Below are 18,231 nucleotides of genomic sequence, written 5' to 3'. Positions count from 1 at the left end.
TTTGAAAAAAAAATCGGTTTTTTCCTCATTTTTTCGTTACTCATTATTTTTTTAAATAAACAGATTTTAATATTTTCAAAAGATCCTAGTCTATGCCATGCACATACTTCTGAGGAAAAATTTCATGACGATTGCTCAATTTTTGCGGCTTGTACGACTTTCGCCAACTCGGAAAACATGGTTTCGAGAAAAACGCGTTTGAAAATTTGCACTATAATGGCAACACGCTTGACACCGGTCCATCAAACGGCCGATAACTTTCGTAATTCAAGAGATTTCGACTTGAAATTTTAGGAGAGTAAAATTAAAACATGTATGTATCCGAAACTGCAAAAAAAAATTTTTTTTTGACCTCACAAGGTGCAAGCCTGCCTTAAGGCCAACCCTTGACCTCGAGCCTGAAAAACTTTAATTTAATTTAATATTTAAAGTGAAAACTGAAAGGAAACTAATACCTAGAAATAATCTCCTCCTTGCGGAGGATCAACTAATTGTCGATTTGGAGGACTCACAGGCTGCAGGTATTGTTGGAGCCCTTTGGCTGGAACTTATTGGGTATTACATGTACCCTCCAGCTGCTGATGCATCGTTGATGCAGAGCATTTTGCTGAGGTAGGGCACTGAAGGTATTATTGATATGACCATTGCAGCACAAGGGTAAATTAGAGTATCGAATCTTGGTATTTAATTGAAAAGGAGTTTCCAATTTGTACATAATTATATAGCTTAATTATAACTTTTAAAATAAGTCTTAAAAACGACCAGCAAGAAAATGATCTTACGATTATTTCACAGTTTCCTACATCTATTTTTATACGTCTGGCGTTCCCATTTAGATTGGGAATTTTGCAATAAACACCTTTTTTTGTTGAAATCATTAAGTTTATTTATAATTAGTTATTTAAAAGCACGTAATCCTTATTAGAAACGACAATTTTGGACCTTGAAATCCTCATTTTCCAATAGGCGTACAATCATAATCTGGATAATCTGCTGGTGCTAGCTGTTGCTGGGGAAAATATTCCTTAAATTTAGGGCGAACAATATATATTTTCAAGTCTTTTACCATATGGGACAAATAGTTCTTCCATTCGGTGCTGACGTATGGGAACCAACCAGTAATCCCTATATTTTTGATATATTGACCTACATGGCAGGATCGACTGTGGTTTCCAATGGATCTGAATGATGAACTCAAATAACCGCATGGGCAACCAAATTCAAAAAATTTCCACACATTTTGGCACATCATTTCGTGTTGCCTTATATTCATAGGCAAAAAATGGCGACAAAATTTACATCGCCGGTGCAATAACGGCTTAAGATTGTAGAGTCCACGTTTCAGATTCGAAGCAATATGCCGACGCAATTCAGAACGGCATTTCTTGCTCAAACGTTTTGAAGTTTTTCCCCGGCTATTTTCCTTGGGAAAATTGTGGCTGGGCGACACGAGCTTGGTAATCTCCTGGCAACCAAGTTGACTTGTCGGAGGAACTGATGGCACCAACTGCTGTGAAGAACCCTTTCCATACAGGTGTATGTCAGTGTAACTCTGCTCCATCTTGCGTATATTTTCGCATGGGGTGGACGAAATATACTGCTCCAAAAGTTCACCTGAAAACAGGTACTTGCTGGTTAGATAACACTGTTCGTTCATATTTCCAAATTGCAATGATTTAATTCAGTGAAATTTATTAGATAAAATAAATTCCAGCAAATGTTCCGTTGTCTTATTTTTTTTAATAATTTGACAGATTTGGATTGTTTGAATAGCAAAAAGTATGGCAACGCTCAAAAATCGCCGCAAGCTTTGATTTAAAATGATTTTTATCTTTTTTATTTGATATGTAAATATAAATATAAATAAAAAATATAAATATATATAAAGTTTATCGTTTAAAATTTAGTTCGCTAAATTTACCACCAACTAATATATACGAAATAGCAACGTAGGACCGTGTTGCGTTACGTAAAGCTCAGGGCTGCAATTACGTAAAGGATTACGAAAGCACGAAAAACGTAAGAAAAAGGACGAAAAAATAAGAAGAAGAATTTCGTAGCGGGGTTTGTTCGAGTAAAATCGATGAATAAACTTTAACACCGGGAATTGAAAACAGAAAAGTGCAGCGTGCACACACATTAACACACACTGTACACGGAACAGCGAAAAAGGGACTCCTGTAAGAACAAGGGCTCCTGGGAAAATGGGAATTACGGAGACTGCAGCAACAGCAACAACAAAAACCGGAATGGGAGCGGCAAACGAAGTGGATGGCAAACAAATACTGTCGCTCGAGGCGTTCCAGGACATCTTTAAGCACGTGGAACCGGAAGTGCAGATAGATGCCTTTGAGGTAAGGACATTGGGGGCGAGAGACTTTCGGTTATGACATCTTTTCACACATGTAATTTTTTTGTCAGCTGGCCCAGGGCTCCGACCGGGGTGATAATTATACGGCCGCCCTGTATCGCATAAAACTTACCGGAAAACGAAGGAGTCTCAAGTGGGAACAGAACGTCATCTGTAAGGTGATGCCGGAGAGCCTGGTCGCCCGGGAGGCCTACAAGAGCGACAAGCTCTTCCGGTGAGTGCTGTAGCGCCCTATTGTTACTACCTGTCTAATGATTCCCGCTCATTCGACAGCAACGAGGTGGAGTTCTACACTACCATCATGCCGGAGCTGCTCAAGTTCCAGGCAAGCAAAACGGACCAGGAAACACCCGTGTTCAGTGCCATCCCCAAGTGCTATTCGGCCAGACATGATCTGCTCATAATGGGTAACTATCAAAATCAAATATTTCATAACCCTTTAATCATATATGTAAATATTTTTATAAACTGTAACTTCCGATAATCTGAAAACTCTTATGTAACTTTTATTCCTTTTATATATGTCTAGTATTGCTGTTTTTGGTACAAAACTCTTCTTTTTTTTTTGTATGCTAATAAAATATAAAAATATACTTTTCTTGCTTTACAAATTTATATTTGTTTTGATTTGATTTTTTTATAACAGATGCTTCATCTAAGCTTTAGAATATTTTTTAAATACTTAAAAAAACCTTGACTATCCGTAGAGGATCTTCGCGAACGGGGCTTCCAGATGTCTGACCGCCACAAAGGCCTCAGCCTGGAGGAGACGCAGTCCGTCCTGCTGCAGGTGGCCCAGCTGCATGCCCTCAGTCTGGCGTACAAGTTCGAAAATCCGCTGGAATTCAGCAAACTGTGCAGCGTCATCAGCGAGGGCATCTTCTGTACGGCCAACACGAGTTGGTATCGAAATTACTACGAGCGCCTCACCAAGAACGCCATTCAGATGGTTTCTGAGGTCCTGCCCGCGGATTCCAAGTATGTCCTGGCCATCAGCAACTTTGCGGAGAGCTCCTCCTTCTTCGGCCGAATGGTGCAGTTGGCCAGCGCCGAGTCCCCGCTGTCGGCCATCTGCCACGGGGACTGTTGGGTGAACAACTTTCTGTACCACTACGACCCGGAGGACCCACAGCGGGTGCTGGAGGTGGCTCTGCTTGACTTCCAGCTGATACGCTACAGCTCCATCGCCCTAGACATTGCCAATCTGCTATACTGCTGTACCACGAAGGAGATGCGGGATGCGCAGCTGCAGACACTGCTCAAAACGTACACGGAGGAGCTGTTCCGATGGCTGCAAATCCTGTGCACGACTTTGCCGAATCACTGCGATACATTGGAGAAACTGCAGGATCTGTAAGGATTTGTTTTATATAGAGTGATCAGTTCATTAATAGTTTACACACCGCTTTAGTTTTGCCGAGGAGCTAAAGACTTACGGACGCTTTGCTCTTGGCCTGGCGATGGACATCCTTCCTATTAGCACCTGCGCTTCGGAGGACGCCCCGGATATGTACTTGAAACGAAGCGACGATCACGAGGAGGATGTAGGCGCGCCCACGCTCAACTTTCCACCGAACGACCTGTGCCGCAAGAAGATGTCCGAGATAGTCATAGATATGGTGGATCGCGACATGCTCTAGGCCACACTGCAACCGAAACGGAAAGCTTGCTGTCTGCCTAAAACACCAATTACCGATAATATACTAGCTCAGATAGCGTGCTCCAGTTGATTCTCACTTAACCCTTAGTTATATGCAAGTTAGTAAATATTACCATTAGCTTAGCAAGACTTTGTACGTTTAGGGTACCACCGCTACGTTTATATTATGTTTCTATAGCAGCCAATTCCACCGCCCTGCGACCCAGATTCGACATTGTGTCGACAGAGTTAAGATTTGTTCTTAAGATCAATTTACTCTTTTTAGTTTTTAGTGCTAGTTGAGCAAACTAACCAAGGCCAAAATATATTAGAATTTTTATTTTTTATTTGTAATTATTAATTTTTATTTCCCGTTTTCGATTACAAACGAACTCTGCTGAATTGGCAAAATTACTACGTTTTGGTTTGGAAAGGTACAGTTCTAACGTTTTGTACATGTTAATCTTATTGAAATAGAATTGGGCACAGGGCCTTAAATTCAACAGGAATTGTGAGAATGCATTATTTGATCTAGCCGTAGCTAAAATTAACAATACATTTGTTGAACTTAGCTCAAAAACCCAGACAATAGAAAGCTTGTCTAGGCGTTTTTCTAAAATATTCTTTACACAAAGTAATAAACAATAATGAAGGGTAACTCTTGCCTTAATTTAGTAATCCGCTTTGGCCGTCCAGGTGGCCTTGTTACCCAGGACGCCCTTGTCGCAGTTGTTGCGCAGGAACCGCAGGCCGGCTTCTATAGAGCGTTCTAGATCGGCCTGGGACTTGGGCCGTTTCGCTGGAGCAGAGTCATCTAAGCCTGGAGGTGGAGGTATAGCTGCACCCGAAGCACTGGCGGATGTGCTAAATACTTGATCGTGATCGTCTTGGTTGCAAGCGGTATAGTTGCGCCGCTGGAACTTTTTCTCCTGCTTAGTGCTGTGAAAGTTGTGAAACTCCGGCTCCTGACCACTGTGCCAATGCGAAGACGGCGGTGGTGGCATACTGCTGAAGTTGCTGCGCTTGAGGGAAACCGACTCGGGCATGGGAGCAAACTCTGATTGCCGCTGACTCCGCTGCTTCGCGTTCCACTCCTCCTGCGACATGGGCAGCCGCTCGGCCTTGTACTTCCACTCTTCCTCCATAGTTTCTTCGCCATCTGAGTCAAGTCGTTTGGACACACCAGGCTTATCCCTGTCCCAATCCCGTACGTGATCCTTGCGTAACTCCTCCAATTCTGCTTCCTCCTTTGCCTTTCTTTTTTCAATAGCTGCCTTCTTTTCCTGCTCCTCTCGCTCACGTTCTGCGGTTTCGGCCATTGATTCTTCATTCTTTTGCTGTTGCTGTCGCTCGTAGTCCTCCTTGCTGATGGGTGGCAAGCCGTTGCGTGCCCTTATCCTGTTTTTGGCCGCCAGCACGCGATCGGCCACGAGGCTGTCCCGTTTGGCGCGCATCTCGTCCCGCCGGCTTTGCTCCGCGGTCGTGGCCTTGCGGACTTCTTCTAGCTCCAGCTGTTGTTTCCTGCGCTCGTCTTCGTCCGTGGAGAAGGCATAGTATCCAACGCCGTGGGTGCGGGCCTCATCGAAGAAGACATCCTGATAGTGGACATCGGGTTTGTCCACGTTCTCTTGTTCTTTGCGCTCCCAGTTTAAGCGTTGCTCGTCGTGCTTGGTCATCGTGGACAGGGCATCGCTGAATACGCTTTCCGTGGGCCGTGGTCCAATAATGGGCTCACCATCATCGTCGTTATCGCTGTTGTGGGTACTGTCATGCTCGCGGCTACCTTTTGTGTCTATCATCCAGTTGGCCTTGGTCTGATCTAAACGCTCCGGCATGCTGTCAGCAAGCTGCCTGTCGCGTCGCTGGGCCTCCTTTAGTTCCTTTCTCAAACACTTCCTTGTGCGACCCAAGCAATCAACGTACTCCACCTCGTCATCTTCCTGGCCATCGTCTTCTTCACTGGAACTGCTACTGCTGCTCAGCCTCTGGCGGGGTTCACACCTCTGTGGCAGCTGCTCCTGGTCCGCCTCCTGTTTCTTGCGGTTAAACATCACCAGGCAGTTGTCATCGGAGTTGAGGTTGCCGCCGCTGCGGGTCATCCGGTCGTAGAACTTGCTCTTGGCCTCCAGGACACGCCGGGACTTGTCCAACTGAGCATAGTCCTCCGCCTCGTACACCTTGGCGCCGTCATCGTTGCTCGCAACCTTCTTGTAGCCGCGATCTGTAGACTTTTCCTTGTCGGCGCTACTCTTGCTGGGACGGAACTCGGTGGCGGATGCCTTGGTAGCCTTGGCCAATCTTACTTCATGCTGCTTCCTTAGCAGTTCTGCCTTCAGGCTGAGCAGAGAAGACAAATTCACACTGATGGCTTTGTTTGGGTCGTTCATGGCAAATAAAAACAATTTATTTCATTTGCAGGAAGAAGCAGAAGAGACAACAGCTGATACACTAGAAAAGAAAAGCGAAAGAAGTCTTCAACCCGGTATTGTTATCAAATTATTTATATAAATTTAATAAAAATTTGATAATTTGATACATTTCGTAAATTTATTTTATTTTTGTATTTTAATTCAATCTAAATAAGCTGCCTTAATATTCATACCAAAAATGAGTTGACAATGTTGAATTATTATTTCTCTGTGTATCAATCTACTAGCGAATGAACGGTCATACTGGCGAGGTGCTAAGAAGAAGATACGTGTTTATTTACTTTTCGGAATGGCAAACTCTGGCGAGGATTTTCAGGTGGTAACGCGCAAGAAATGGATGGCCCGGAAGTGCCTCAGGCGGCGGGATCGCCACAAATCAGAGAGCGACTATTTAAACGACTGCCCGGATGTGAATTTGGAGAAATTTCAGCCGTAAGTATATGAAGCGCACCACAGTCACTGATTCGAAAAACAAAACCCACTTTCAGACGTCTGGAAAACTTGTGCACTGAGATGTGCCAGACCGACTACTTCCTGGTGGCCATGGAAGCCCTGCAGCAGCAGCTGGAAGGTATTAAAAAACCGCTGGAAAGAATTGTCTGCCTGGGCCTGGGACCCTTCTCTCGCACCTATCATGCCCTTCATCAGGCTGCCTTCGTAATTGGTCTTCAGCGGCACCACAAGATCAAGGAGGCCCTCTTCTTCGATCCCGTTTTCAGGGACAGCGAGAAAGAACTAATCCGCCACTTTGGGGGTTGTTTAATGAGCGAAGACTGCGCAGGTAAACACGAAGCGGAGGTACCAACGCTCTACTATCTGCCCCACTGCCCATACGCCCTGATGCACAACATCTTGTGGTCCAACTGGAAAAGGGACACTCTGCCCAATGTTTTTCTCATCTCAAATAGCTTTGAAATGCTGACAATGATGCGGAAAAGCCAGGATGATCACATAACGAGAATAGTGGAACATTGTACAGAGACACCGTTGGAGGACGACTACGAACACCACAATGTTTTCAATGATTTGTCGTTGCACACTTTTCCCGGGGAAGCCCTGCCAGGCAGCGATGACGAAACTTTTTGGACTCGATGCGCTCCCTTAAAAGTAAACGAGGATGAGCTAATCACAGAAACGGAGACAGATTTCGCCGCTCTAAAGTTGGAATCGGAGTAATTTGAGTTCTTTTTGTTTAGTGGTTTAAGGGTGTTTTTAGTGGATCTATAAAATTTATCATTAGATCAAAAAACCAAAATATATATGCTATTCATTACGAAAATTGGTTAAATATATGGTAATGAACTAAAGAAGCAAAGATTAGAAAAAAAGCCGAGGCTGACAATACAATGAGTCTGATAATCGACAAGCTTCAAATAATTCCGAAAACAACAAAAATATCCGGATCAGATAAGGACTTTTTAATATTTCCTTTTGCAGCTGCAAATGAAGCAAATCTTTATCGTCCGAATTCGAGGACCCAATCAAAGTTTTAAAGTTTAAAGTTGGATTTCATTATTTCTGCAAATTCTAATAACAAACTATTTACAATTCCATTGGGGGCGCCTATAAATGCTGCATGACCAGCTTATCGGCAGGTTTTACCCCGTATTTGTAGACCTTGTTGAGACTCTCGGGGAAGTCAGGCAGCAGATTGTTAAAGTTTTCCACGTGATGTGTGTGTTGCTCTGTCCAGATTCCATCACCAGTAAAGTGAAACTCAGATTCGATTAGGTAGAGGATGAGAGTCAGGATCTCGTTGTTGCTCAGTGAATGGAAATCCGCCACTGGCAACTGTAATTCTTCTTGGGCATCGGGCAACTGCAGCAGATGCAGCTTTTCTTCAATGCGTTTGCTGGGGGTAGAGGAAGGTATTGAAATATATTTTCAAAATAAATATTGGCACTCACATGGGATATAGAAGCAAGTGTATGTTGGCAAAGATTTCACTCAGCTTAAACTTCTTGGCACGAAGGTACTCCAGACATTGTTTTACATGCAGCAAAGGTATATGGCACCAGTTTGGATGACGGGAGAGCAGATTGCGCAGTACTTGTACATCTTTGGACAAAACCTTACCCAAGTATACCACAATATCGCGACCTTTAGTGCGATCTGAACCATCTCTGGCAAATCTGCAATGGGCGATGGAGTTATGTGACGGTTAATGGATTGACATAATATATAATTACTAACTTAGCAAACGCCTCGGACCCACAGGAGAGAATGTGGAGGGAGGCGCAGCGGACCCTCAGCTGATTAAGGTAATCCAAACGCACCCGTGCTTTGTTTTGGTAGTGCACCAATCGCAGTACTCGCGGATTGGTGCCCAGCACCTGAAACTCTTCGATCTCCTGCAGATCCCTCAATCTCTCTAGCACCGTATCCGGTCCCAGGGTGAGCACCTCCAGGCAGCGCAGGACGGCATCCTCACTGATGCCAAACGCATTGACATGTTGCAGGGTTTGCTTTAAACTATCGCAGGTGGACATCAGTATCTTGGGACGTCGGAAGCCGATTTCTCGGATGTCCTGCGAGTCGATGGTAGGTATCTCTCGCAGGATGCGACGCACATTATCCGCGTCTGAGTAGAGCAGAAAGCAGTTCTTCCTTATCCGCTCGGCGCTAAAATTTAGCTCATTGGTCAGAAGTTCAACAGTGTCCTGCACGGCCCGAAAGCTCTTGTGACGGACGCGGGTGTAGACGCGCCAAAGCTTCTGCAGGTCACTTTCATCCATTTTTAAGCGTTCGCGCAGGTAGGCGTTCAGAAGGGATTGCCTCAAGCTCTTCAAAGTGATGCTTTCGTTGTCCAACTCCCGCATATCCACAGACAGGTTAATATCCGTGAAGAGCCCCGCCAGACGCTCTGCCACCTTCACATCGAAAGGGATGTAGTTGTGTGACTTGAGGACTTCTATTGGTTTATTGACCACCGTCACATATTTTGCCAGCGTTTGGATGGTTACGTTGTGGAAGCCACACTCTTGCAAGACACTGTACCGGTTGGCCAGTGTGGTAGCTCCGTAGTAGATGATCATTGGCTTGCCTAGGATGTCGTCCACGCTATACTTTAGGGATTTTAGCGTGTCGTAGGAGTTTATGAGGTCTTTGCGCTTCAACGTCTTCAGCTCGGGGTGCTTTTCCAGGGCAGTCACCCAGGCCTTATAGTTGCTACCTATAAATCGACTTTAGTTACTGGTTAAGTATTCTTTAAATTGATAGCTAACCCAGAGTTTTAGACAAATAATTGGCATTAAGGGGCTCCTCCAACGGCATCTCAACGACCGGGCGCTTTGGCAGCTTAGGACTCTGTTTCTCTTGCTTTCTGGTGGTCTTTTTTGAACTGGCTATTCCCCGGGTCAGCTGCGCAAGGCTCCGGGCCAGCAATTGCCCTTGATTCTGGCCACTGCGAAGCATAATTATAACATTCCCCGATGCTTTACATAGAACCGACAAGGAAACGTACTGGCGAACATGTAACTGCCATTCGGGGTTAGTACCAACTTAATCACTACTTTCTTCGGGGGAATGGCATCTGTTGCGTGCAGTTGGAGATGGTAATCTAGCGCTCAATTTCAAGAAAAAATTAAAATATTTCATAAGCCTTCTAAATAAATAGGGAAGTACTGTAAAAAAAATACATGTTAAATATAAGAATTTAATAAACAGACATATTAAAAGTTAAAATTTTCTTTCCTTTTATCCGATATTCTAAAAACTATCGAATAGAGTCAGCCCGTCACATCAATCGATAGTGCTATCAATGTTCTGACTTCTCTAGTCGCGCAGCGTCTTTACACGTGCGTGCCTGATTTTTACTTTATTTCGCTTAGTTTTTAATTAAGAAAGCATTTAAATATGTCGCTTTTACACATCAGGTGAGTTATAAACACCAAACTAATAAAATATAACAAATTATAACCGATTGCAATTCCAGGAAACCTAAAACCCGCAAGGGAAAGAAGGTGCTGCTGGCTAGGGAGCCACAACTGATAGAATCCGCCCGGACAATGCTCTTTTTGGACGGACGGAAATGCGGGGGTAACGTGAAGCTGTGCATGAAGGATTTGCAGGCATTGAAGAAGCCTTTGGTAAAGATCCTAAACCGCAAGAACGACATAACACCTTTTGACGATCCCTCCTCACTGGAGTTGTAAGTTTTACACACCTTAAATTGTTTCCTTTTAACTGTAAACATCACTTGATTTCCAGCTTGACTATGAAGAACGATGCTGCTCTGTTCTCGTTTGGTTCCACATCGAAAAAGCGACCCGATAACATTATCCTAGGCAGGATCTTTGAGAACGAGGTGCTGGACATGTTTGAGTTGGGCATCAAGCGCTATCAGGCGATTTCCGAGTTCAAGAATGAAAAGATTGGTGCCTGCGTTAAGCCCTGCCTGGTGTTCAACGGACCCAAATGGGCGCAAACCGAGGAACTGAGGCGCCTTCGCAACCTGTTCATCGACACTTTCCAGCGCGAAAAGGTAGACTCGATCCGCCTGCAGGGCATCGAGCACGTACTCAGCTTCACGGTGACCGACGACATGAACATCCTAATGCGTTCCTACCGGATTCTGCTGAAGAAGTCTGGCCAAAAGACACCGCGCATCGAGTTAGAGGAGATCGGACCTTCGGCCGATTTCGCCATCCGTCGTACCAAAATCGCCAGCGAGGATCTCTATAAGCAGGCACGCAAGCAGCCCAAACAGCTGAGGGTGGGCAAGAAGAAGAACATCAGTACCGATGCCCTGGGCAACACCAAGGGACGTGTCCATCTGGGCAAGCAACAGACGGGCTCCATTCAAACGCGCCGAGTTAAGGCGCTGCGCAAAACGCCCGAGGAAAAGAAGGAGAACCGCCAGCGAAAGAAGGTTGCCCTAAAAACAGCCGCCGCCGAAGCTCTGGCGGCCTCACAAGCACAAGGCAATCCCTTTTCTAGTTAGCTTTAATAGTAATAAATTGGTCCAGATTAAATTAGCGTTAACAAGAGTGTGAGTTCTGGAGTCATATCAGTGTATGGCATCGACTATGTTGCGAATGCGCCGCGTCTTGGATTCGGCTAGCGCATCCTCCAGCGTTTTGATCATGTGCACCAGGCTGCTGACATCTGTCTGCACCAGCAGATCTTTTCGATGCAACCGCTCGTCCTCCTGCATGGCCTTCAGCTCCGCTTCACTGCGTCCGGATATATCCACGGCCAGCAGTTCGCGGTTTTCGTTCTTGGGTTCGGTGTGTAGGTATAGCTTCATGGTCACAACCACATGACACTGCTCCAGCAGACTACGTGAAGCGGTGCGTACCTCCAGTCGCCAGTCCAGGTTGACCAGCCGATAAGCACGTATATTGGCCGACTTGATCGAGCCCTCCACAAAATTTCGCTTGCTGGTAACAAACTGTTCAAGGACCTCCAGCACATCGTCGCCGAGATCAGGGAAAGTCTGGCGCAGTATCGCCTGCATGTTGACGGAGCCATTACCCACCCGGGTTGTCACGCTTATCAACAAGGATATCAGCGCCTCCACAGTCTGCTGTACTGCTTCTGCGCTCCCCGAATCCGAGTACTTCTTGGCCAACGTCTCGTAGCGGCCGAGATTGGGTCCATTTATCAGGTAATCGAATGCGGACTTGCACAGTTCCACCACATCGGCGGCGGGTCTCTGGAGCAGACCCAAATGGTCGCGCTGCTGTTTGCTTAGGCGCAAAGATGACATATTTGTAGTTTGTTTTGAGATAACCTAATAGTGTAAAATACGGATTATAAGGAATATAATATTTGGATTTATGGGTAAAATCTTACCTGCTAGTTTGACTGTATCTGCATTAAAACTGCCAATGCCCGAATACAGTTAATTAATAAATAATAATAATATGTGGGAGTCATGTTTTTATCTCACCTCATCAACATCCCATCTTGTTAGAAATTCAGATGGTAGACCAACACGTTTATCAGTCTCTCAAATACTTTTATTTATATTTGATGATAGCCTTTTGATTATATTTCTCTGAAAACCGAATTTGGTGGCATAAAATAAACATTTAGAGGAAAAAACAAAAATAAATAAATTTCTCCGGCTCAATTGAAGAATAGTGCTGAAAAGTGCCAAAGGTATCTGCAAATAAGTTGGCAGTTATTTTCGACTGTTAACTATTTTGTATGCCTATCGATATACCCAAGTTTGAATTGAGATTTATGATTGGCGGCGAATTGTGAGCAACGGAAAATGAGCAAATTTAAAAATGTTAAGCGGGAAGAGAGTTGCCCAGAGATATTAAAAAAACAAAAATCGGTTTCATCACTTAAAATTATCCAATTAAATCATCAATCTTCGAGTCTTTTGGCAAAAGCTTTTTGTTTAAGTGAAAGCTTTTTACCAAAAGCAACCCTGTTCACCCCCGCCGCCGCGGCGACAACAACAACAACTAGATTTGCAAATCTGCTTCATTGGCCCGTGGGATTTTGCTGGCAGAACTGCTCTCGTTTAATTGCTTAACCAATATTTTGTACCAAATAACCCTTCAAATATGCTGAAGCAAGTGACGAAGCAATTGGCCCTGCAGGGAGTGCGCACCTTTTCGGTTGGACAGCAGGTGAGCATCGTATCTAGCGAAATCCCGGCCAGAATGGCCCCACCACCACTTCACTGCAACTGTTTACGTAACAGCCGGATGATACTGCATCTAGATGCTAGAGCCTATATTTATGAAACCTGACATAACACTGGGTTATATATTTTCCATTTCCGATATAGAACAACTACAAGGTGACCGTTTGCGGCGCAGCTGGAGGAATTGGCCAGCCGCTGTCGCTGCTCCTCAAGCAGAATCCCCTGGTCACCGATTTGGCCCTCTACGATATTGTTCATACGCCCGGTGTGGCCGCCGATCTGTCCCACATCGACACCAAGAGCAAGACCGCCGGATTCATCGGTGCCGACCAGCTGGGCGACTCCCTGAAGGGTGAGTAGAGGGCAGGGGCCGCGAGTGAGGTTATGTGACTGGGGGCTACGAGTGGAAAATTTGCTAAGAGTAAGAGGGGATTAGTGGGGGAAGAGGGGATAAGCCGCTATCACTCACGATATGTACTTAACTTGTAGCTTTAATGGTCCGCTTGAGTATATTTGAAACAATTATTTAATAATTACTATTAACCATGACTTTTTACAAAAATTAAATTTATTTAATTCAACATAAGAATACATCACCTGTGATTTTATAATTAATTATAATCACATTGATATGTGAGCTTAAACTTAGTCAAAGGTAAATAAATCAAAATTTAAATATCGCTAACATATTACAATTAGTTTAGAAATTATAAATGTCAATATTGATTTCATTCCGGTTTTATTCTAAAGACATTTAACAATAGTATCCCTTGAAATTGAAATTTCCGTAAAGGTTTTTTATTAATCCAAATAAAAACAAAAAAATTCATAAATTTGTCCTTAGCTTGTAAAAAATGTGTTGTAACAACAATTATTGAATTATAGAAACAATATTTTTTTAAATAAATAAAATAACAACCGAAGGAACCATTACTTTCTAAAAACTTTTATTCCTATAAATGAAAAGCTTTTTCATGTGATTTGCATGAACCAAATTTTATGCTCTGATAAGATAAGCAGCAAAGAATATATTCTTTGATAGCACCTACTTTGAAGACGTTGAAAGGTTATTGGTTTTTATAACGACGTAATCAAAAGCGGGTACTTATCAGCGCAGTAGCCACGGAGATTGAAACCATAAAAGAGCAAAGCTCAAAGTGTGTGCAATTAATGACAAATATATGTGTACGTACCTTTTGCAGGATCCGATGTGGTCGTCATCCCCGCTGGAGTGCCCCGCAAGCCCGGCATGACCCGCGATGACCTCTTCAATGTGAACGCTGGCATCATCAAGGACATCTCCAACTCCATTGCCAAGAACTGCCCCAAGGCCCTGGTGGCCATCATCACCAACCCGGTGAACACCTGCGTGCCCATCGCTGCCGAGATCCTCAAGAAGGTGAGATAAACAACACATTAAAGATACCAAATTCTTATACCCTTTGTATTTCCAGGCTGGTGTCTACGATCCCAAGCGTCTGTTCGGTGTCTCCACCTTGGATGTGGTGCGTGCCCGTGCCTTCATCGGCCATGCCCTGGGTGTGGATCCCCAGAGCGTGCAGATCCCCGTGATCGGTGGCCACTCCGGCGTGACCATCCTGCCAGTGCTGTCCCAGAGCCAGCCGCTGTTCAAGGGCAACCAGGACACCATCGAGAAGCTGACCGTGCGCATCCAGGAGGCCGGTACCGAGGTGGTCAAGGCCAAGGCTGGAGCCGGCTCCGCCACCCTGTCGATGGCCTATGCTGGCGCCCGTTTCGCCGGCTCCCTGCTGAAGGGTCTCAATGGCGAGAAGAACGTGGTCGAGTGCTCGTACGTTCAGTCCACCGTGACGGAGGCCACCTTCTTCTCCACACCCTTGGTGCTGGGCAAGAACGGCGTGCAGGAGAACCTCGGTCTGCCCAAGCTCAACGACTATGAGAAGAAGTTGCTGGAGGCTGCCATTCCTGAGCTGAAGAAGAACATCCAGAAGGGCATTGACTTCGCCAACGCCTAAGCGACACTGAATACCACCCATCCATCCCCAAAAACCATGTACTTCATTAGAGCCCATTGTGAATTGGCATACTTCCCTTAGCAAATCTTTCGTCTTAAGTCGGCGTGCCCAAAGATTAACAGATCTACGCTGTGTGGTGAACAATGAAACCAGTTGATATCTGAAATAAAGAAACTATAAACTTGGATTTTTACTGTGTTTAGTCAAAATGGTTAGGCGGGGGTTCTTTATAAAAGAAAAAACAATTATATTTTATTTCACCTACATATGTATGTTTTTTCCTGATTTCACTTTTTTTACCTTTATTGACAGAAAAAATATGTTACTTGGAGTAGGAATTGCTATTATAACAATTGCAAATTAATTTATTTTGTAATTGTATTTAAATGTATAAAAAAATAATATTTTAATTTTTAAAGAAAACGTTATCTGCCTAAAATAATGTTTACCGTTATCGAGTTGGACTCACTCCAAAATATTTTTTCAACTATGCCCCTGGGCTTGGATTCCGTAATACCAGTACCCCCAACGAGAAAACTGATGTCCACTTTACACTGTTCAAAGAGATGGAGTTCTTAACTTTACTTGCTTTCGATAGATGGTATTTGCATTCCGAAAATTTCGTCAAGTGTAGACTACACTCTAGCAAGTCACACGCACATGCCCACACAGTCACAATCAATTAAGCTTCGTTAAGATCAATTTAAACTTGCCCGCATGTCATGACGGCCCCCTCCCGACGCCCATGAACATCCCCTCCGGAATCCCTTCCATGACTACGGATCCGAATCCAGTGCGTATGCATTTCGGAATTTTTTTTTAACTATATACAAATATTATGGGACTGTTATTCGCCTTGTCTTCATACAGAAATATGTGAAATTTTTTCTGTTGCGCAAACTTTTATTGTTTGGCAATTCTACAGAAATTTACACCTTCTTGCAAGCTAATATTTATTGGTTAGATTATGATATCTTATGATATCTAAAGGTTTTTTTTTGTATGACTTTTCTCACAGTTTTGTGTTAATTACAAATTTGGAATCAATATTCGCGTATTTTTTTAAGCTTTTAAAACTTTGAAGACTTTACTTGTGACCCCGAAGGCAACATCGTTACTCACAAATTGACCAATATAAATATGATTTATAAATGTCAAAGAAAAAATCAAATAGTTGCTTTACATTATAATTTACATTTAATTCAGTAACTTCAATATTTAATTTTTTTTAAGATAAACAAGCTTTGAAATAAATCCGATCAATATTAAGCTATTTAAAAACCTCAATATGAAAGTTTGAATTTACAAAATGTAAATCTCGTTGTCAAGCTAAAGTTTACTTCTTAACTGGAATACATTTGAGAGCTATATATGCCTAGTATAGCTTGACCCTTATCAGATAAAGGAATTACATTTAAAGAATGACTTTAACCAATTTCGCTTTTCCACAACTTCACATTCCCTCCGTATTTATTGGCACTTGTTTTACCAATTAAAATGCTTGGCACCAGCTCGAATCAAGTAAATTGGATTACTATTAGACAATTTGATTTGTTCATTAAACCACAGACGATGCAGAGCACCAGAGCCTCAATAATTCTAACCTATTTAGCCATAGAGAGGGGGTGGGCATACACACCCCCGACTTAATTATCGACGATCGAAAGGCAACGATAACAAGACCAAAACAATCAATTGATACAATTCCATTCATAAAATCAAATCGAACTGCAAGCAAAAATCACGGAGAGCGGGAGACAATTTGATAGGCCAGCCGGTTCTTTGGGTCCAGCCAATTGGCAGAACGCTTTTAATGAAATAATGAGCAGGAATCAATTTTCCGACGCCTCGCACGTACTATACGCGATACAAATTAAATTGCCGGCCGGCTTTTTATATTAAAACAAATTGGTAACCATGGATTTACCAGCCCCGAGAGTATGTTTTTGTAATCGACCTTGTACAATTTTATTTAATTACAAACAATTAAGTCGCCGCACAGGCAGTAGCGCCAAAAACGATAAGCGACGCCCATCAGAAAGACAGTGTCAAGTGCAGTAACAACAACCATAATTAATTAATTATTATCGCACAACGCAATCAAGTTGTTCATTCATAAATTTAAATTTAAATTCAAACCAGTCCCTATCGATAGCCGTTTGTCTCAGACGAAATAATGTACTATTTGTACTGCTACTATTGATATAGTCAGCCCGTAAGAAAGGCGAGCTTATATCCCAATACGGAAAATAATAAAATTAGCAAAAGGTTAAACAAAAATGTTTCCATTTTAATGTTTAACATATTTGATTATTAGATTTATCTTTAATAACTAAATAGGCCTAATTGCAAAGTGGCACAAAAAGAATAGGTAAACAAGTATTGCCTGATAACTCTAAAGGCAATATTTTAATCAATATTGGCGTTCTCTTTCTGGTTATTTATTGTAAAATCGTTATTGATATGCTAGTGAAGAAATCTATGAAATAACCGGAACAATGAAAAAAGTAAGCCGCGTTGGCTGTCAAATTCGAAAGCTGGATAGCAATTAAGATTGCCCCGGCATCGATTTCAATTACATAATACTACAAATTGGTCTGGGACAACGATCGTGCCGCTTAAGTTATCAGTCGCAGCTGCAGTGCAGCACTCCCACCGCTCAGCTGGTGCATTAAATGGCGCCTTCGCCTTAAATAAGTCACAATTGTCGGCAATTAATTTGAATTGCGCGCACTGTGTTGCGATTTTTCGTGCATCCATCGACAGGCGGCCCAAGACCCAAAGCCAATTACACCGGCCAGGCCCAGCGGTTTACATCTTCAGTTATCTCCCTATATGCCCCATATATGTATGGTGTCTGAAATGTGAATGAGCTTAATATATTGGCGTCGTCTCTCACTTTCCCTTTGATTGCATTAAGCTTTTAGTGCGATTTAAGGTTTTGCGAGTTGTGGGTGTAACGCGAGTAGGGGTTTCAGGATTTGGAAAGGGTTATAACAATGATATTCGGGGAAACCAGCTTTCATAGTTTTTAAACAGTTTTCCATAATGTATTGAAGGAAATAAACTTATATATACCATGTAAATCAGAAACCTTAGATGTGATATGCCATTGCATTCACGTTCTCACCATTACAATTTTACATTACTTCTATTTTACTAAAGGTTGAAAAAACACCTATTATTCATGTAAA

The 18,231-nt window shown here is 43.2% G+C and overlaps 8 protein-coding genes across 11 annotated transcripts; 4 read left to right on the top strand and 4 right to left on the bottom strand.

The window, feature by feature from the left end:
* Nucleotides 1-902: 902 nt before the first annotated feature.
* On the bottom strand, nucleotides 903-1,753 carry LOC123037588. 2 transcript variants are annotated; one of them, XM_044459160.1, is made up of 2 exons: nucleotides 1,067-1,753; nucleotides 903-1,003 (listed from the first exon to the last, which is right to left on the bottom strand). In XM_044459160.1, exons 1-2 carry the CDS (start codon nucleotides 1,655-1,657, stop codon nucleotides 953-955), a joined length of 642 nt encoding a protein of 213 aa, XP_044315095.1. In that variant the 5' UTR covers nucleotides 1,658-1,753; the 3' UTR covers nucleotides 903-952. The 2 variants fall into 2 exon arrangements, with proteins under 2 accessions (XP_044315095.1, XP_044315094.1); XM_044459159.1 differs by having other exon boundaries at nucleotides 922-1,009.
* Nucleotides 1,754-2,046: 293 nt separating this feature from the next.
* Nucleotides 2,047-4,668, top strand: LOC108038824. Its single transcript, XM_017115679.1, has 5 exons — nucleotides 2,047-2,354; nucleotides 2,422-2,585; nucleotides 2,645-2,778; nucleotides 3,079-3,724; nucleotides 3,783-4,668. The coding sequence occupies exons 1-5, from the start codon at nucleotides 2,205-2,207 to the stop codon at nucleotides 4,009-4,011; spliced, it is 1,323 nt and encodes a 440-aa protein (XP_016971168.1). The 5' UTR covers nucleotides 2,047-2,204; the 3' UTR covers nucleotides 4,012-4,668.
* A 13-nt stretch (nucleotides 4,669-4,681) lies between these two features.
* On the bottom strand, nucleotides 4,682-6,458 carry LOC108038823 (coiled-coil domain-containing protein 174). The gene has a single exon (XM_017115678.2). The coding sequence runs from the start codon at nucleotides 6,395-6,397 to the stop codon at nucleotides 4,682-4,684; it is 1,716 nt and encodes a 571-aa protein (XP_016971167.2). The 5' UTR covers nucleotides 6,398-6,458.
* A 231-nt stretch (nucleotides 6,459-6,689) lies between these two features.
* On the top strand, nucleotides 6,690-7,712 carry LOC108038819 (SRR1-like protein). Its single transcript, XM_017115670.2, has 2 exons — nucleotides 6,690-6,871; nucleotides 6,928-7,712. Exons 1-2 carry the CDS (start codon nucleotides 6,729-6,731, stop codon nucleotides 7,613-7,615), a joined length of 831 nt encoding a protein of 276 aa, XP_016971159.1. The 5' UTR covers nucleotides 6,690-6,728; the 3' UTR covers nucleotides 7,616-7,712.
* Nucleotides 7,713-7,934: 222 nt separating this feature from the next.
* On the bottom strand, nucleotides 7,935-9,988 carry LOC108038831 (transcription termination factor 5, mitochondrial). 2 transcript variants are annotated; one of them, XM_017115689.2, is made up of 4 exons: nucleotides 9,664-9,984; nucleotides 8,633-9,611; nucleotides 8,347-8,571; nucleotides 7,935-8,291 (listed from the first exon to the last, which is right to left on the bottom strand). In XM_017115689.2, the coding sequence occupies exons 1-4, from the start codon at nucleotides 9,851-9,853 to the stop codon at nucleotides 8,003-8,005; spliced, it is 1,683 nt and encodes a 560-aa protein (XP_016971178.2). In that variant the 5' UTR covers nucleotides 9,854-9,984; the 3' UTR covers nucleotides 7,935-8,002. The 2 variants fall into 2 exon arrangements, with proteins under 2 accessions (XP_016971178.2, XP_044315093.1); XM_044459158.1 differs by lacking the exon at nucleotides 7,935-8,291 and having other exon boundaries at nucleotides 8,415-8,571; nucleotides 8,716-9,611; nucleotides 9,664-9,988.
* Nucleotides 9,989-10,214: 226 nt separating this feature from the next.
* Nucleotides 10,215-11,412, top strand: LOC108038828 (ribosome production factor 2 homolog). Its single transcript, XM_017115686.2, has 3 exons — nucleotides 10,215-10,314; nucleotides 10,374-10,589; nucleotides 10,649-11,412. The coding sequence occupies exons 1-3, from the start codon at nucleotides 10,295-10,297 to the stop codon at nucleotides 11,379-11,381; spliced, it is 969 nt and encodes a 322-aa protein (XP_016971175.1). The 5' UTR covers nucleotides 10,215-10,294; the 3' UTR covers nucleotides 11,382-11,412.
* On the bottom strand, nucleotides 11,366-12,545 carry LOC108038829. Of its 2 annotated transcripts, XM_017115687.2 has the most exons (3): nucleotides 12,333-12,545; nucleotides 12,236-12,264; nucleotides 11,366-12,173 (listed from the first exon to the last, which is right to left on the bottom strand). In XM_017115687.2, exon 3 carries the CDS (start codon nucleotides 12,147-12,149, stop codon nucleotides 11,448-11,450), a length of 702 nt encoding a protein of 233 aa, XP_016971176.2. In that variant the 5' UTR covers nucleotides 12,150-12,173; nucleotides 12,236-12,264; nucleotides 12,333-12,545; the 3' UTR covers nucleotides 11,366-11,447. The 2 variants fall into 2 exon arrangements, with proteins under 2 accessions (XP_016971176.2, XP_044314861.1); XM_044458926.1 differs by lacking the exon at nucleotides 12,236-12,264.
* A 320-nt stretch (nucleotides 12,546-12,865) lies between these two features.
* On the top strand, nucleotides 12,866-15,224 carry LOC108038830 (malate dehydrogenase, mitochondrial). The gene is made up of 4 exons (XM_017115688.2): nucleotides 12,866-13,026; nucleotides 13,188-13,395; nucleotides 14,246-14,442; nucleotides 14,498-15,224. The coding sequence occupies exons 1-4, from the start codon at nucleotides 12,961-12,963 to the stop codon at nucleotides 15,035-15,037; spliced, it is 1,011 nt and encodes a 336-aa protein (XP_016971177.1). The 5' UTR covers nucleotides 12,866-12,960; the 3' UTR covers nucleotides 15,038-15,224.
* Nucleotides 15,225-18,231: the final 3,007 nt, after the last annotated feature.

Source organism: Drosophila rhopaloa, unplaced genomic scaffold (assembly GCF_018152115.1).
Source record: "Drosophila rhopaloa isolate 14029-0021.01 unplaced genomic scaffold, ASM1815211v1 contig_178, whole genome shotgun sequence".
Classification (NCBI taxonomy): Eukaryota; Metazoa; Arthropoda; class Insecta; order Diptera; family Drosophilidae; genus Drosophila; species Drosophila rhopaloa.
Note: the sequence above shows the minus strand (reverse complement) of the source record. Positions and strands in the feature narration are given on the sequence as shown.

Excerpts from the sequence above, each read along its gene's own strand:
- LOC123037588 (XM_044459159.1), bottom strand. The coding sequence starts at position 1,657 with ATGAACGAACAGTGTTATCTAACCAGCAAGTACCTGTTTTCAGGTGAA. Across the intron at positions 1,010-1,066 it reads AGAACTATTTGTCCCATATG|CAACAGCTAGCACCAGCAGA; the intron begins GTAAAAGACTTG and ends TATTTTCCCCAG.
- LOC108038830 (XM_017115688.2), top strand. The coding sequence starts at position 12,961 with ATGCTGAAGCAAGTGACGAAGCAATTGGCCCTGCAGGGAGTGCGCACC. Across the intron at positions 13,027-13,187 it reads CCTTTTCGGTTGGACAGCAG|AACAACTACAAGGTGACCGT; the intron begins GTGAGCATCGTA and ends TTTCCGATATAG. Across the intron at positions 13,396-14,245 it reads GCTGGGCGACTCCCTGAAGG|GATCCGATGTGGTCGTCATC; the intron begins GTGAGTAGAGGG and ends TACCTTTTGCAG.
- LOC108038829 (XM_017115687.2), bottom strand. The coding sequence starts at position 12,149 with ATGTCATCTTTGCGCCTAAGCAAACAGCAGCGCGACCATTTGGGTCTG.
- LOC108038828 (XM_017115686.2), top strand. The coding sequence starts at position 10,295 with ATGTCGCTTTTACACATCAG. Across the intron at positions 10,315-10,373 it reads ATGTCGCTTTTACACATCAG|GAAACCTAAAACCCGCAAGG; the intron begins GTGAGTTATAAA and ends TTGCAATTCCAG. Across the intron at positions 10,590-10,648 it reads GATCCCTCCTCACTGGAGTT|CTTGACTATGAAGAACGATG; the intron begins GTAAGTTTTACA and ends CTTGATTTCCAG.
- LOC108038824 (XM_017115679.1), top strand. The coding sequence starts at position 2,205 with ATGGGAATTACGGAGACTGCAGCAACAGCAACAACAAAAACCGGAATG. Across the intron at positions 2,779-3,078 it reads ACATGATCTGCTCATAATGG|AGGATCTTCGCGAACGGGGC; the intron begins GTAACTATCAAA and ends GACTATCCGTAG. Across the intron at positions 3,725-3,782 it reads TTGGAGAAACTGCAGGATCT|TTTTGCCGAGGAGCTAAAGA; the intron begins GTAAGGATTTGT and ends ACACCGCTTTAG.
- LOC108038819 (XM_017115670.2), top strand. The coding sequence starts at position 6,729 with ATGGCAAACTCTGGCGAGGATTTTCAGGTGGTAACGCGCAAGAAATGG. Across the intron at positions 6,872-6,927 it reads AATTTGGAGAAATTTCAGCC|ACGTCTGGAAAACTTGTGCA; the intron begins GTAAGTATATGA and ends ACCCACTTTCAG.
- LOC108038823 (XM_017115678.2), bottom strand. The coding sequence starts at position 6,397 with ATGAACGACCCAAACAAAGCCATCAGTGTGAATTTGTCTTCTCTGCTC.
- LOC108038831 (XM_017115689.2), bottom strand. The coding sequence starts at position 9,853 with ATGCTTCGCAGTGGCCAGAATCAAGGGCAATTGCTGGCCCGGAGCCTT. Across the intron at positions 9,612-9,663 it reads TTATTTGTCTAAAACTCTGG|GTAGCAACTATAAGGCCTGG; the intron begins GTTAGCTATCAA and ends GTCGATTTATAG. Across the intron at positions 8,572-8,632 it reads GGGTCCGAGGCGTTTGCTAA|ATTTGCCAGAGATGGTTCAG; the intron begins GTTAGTAATTAT and ends CGCCCATTGCAG.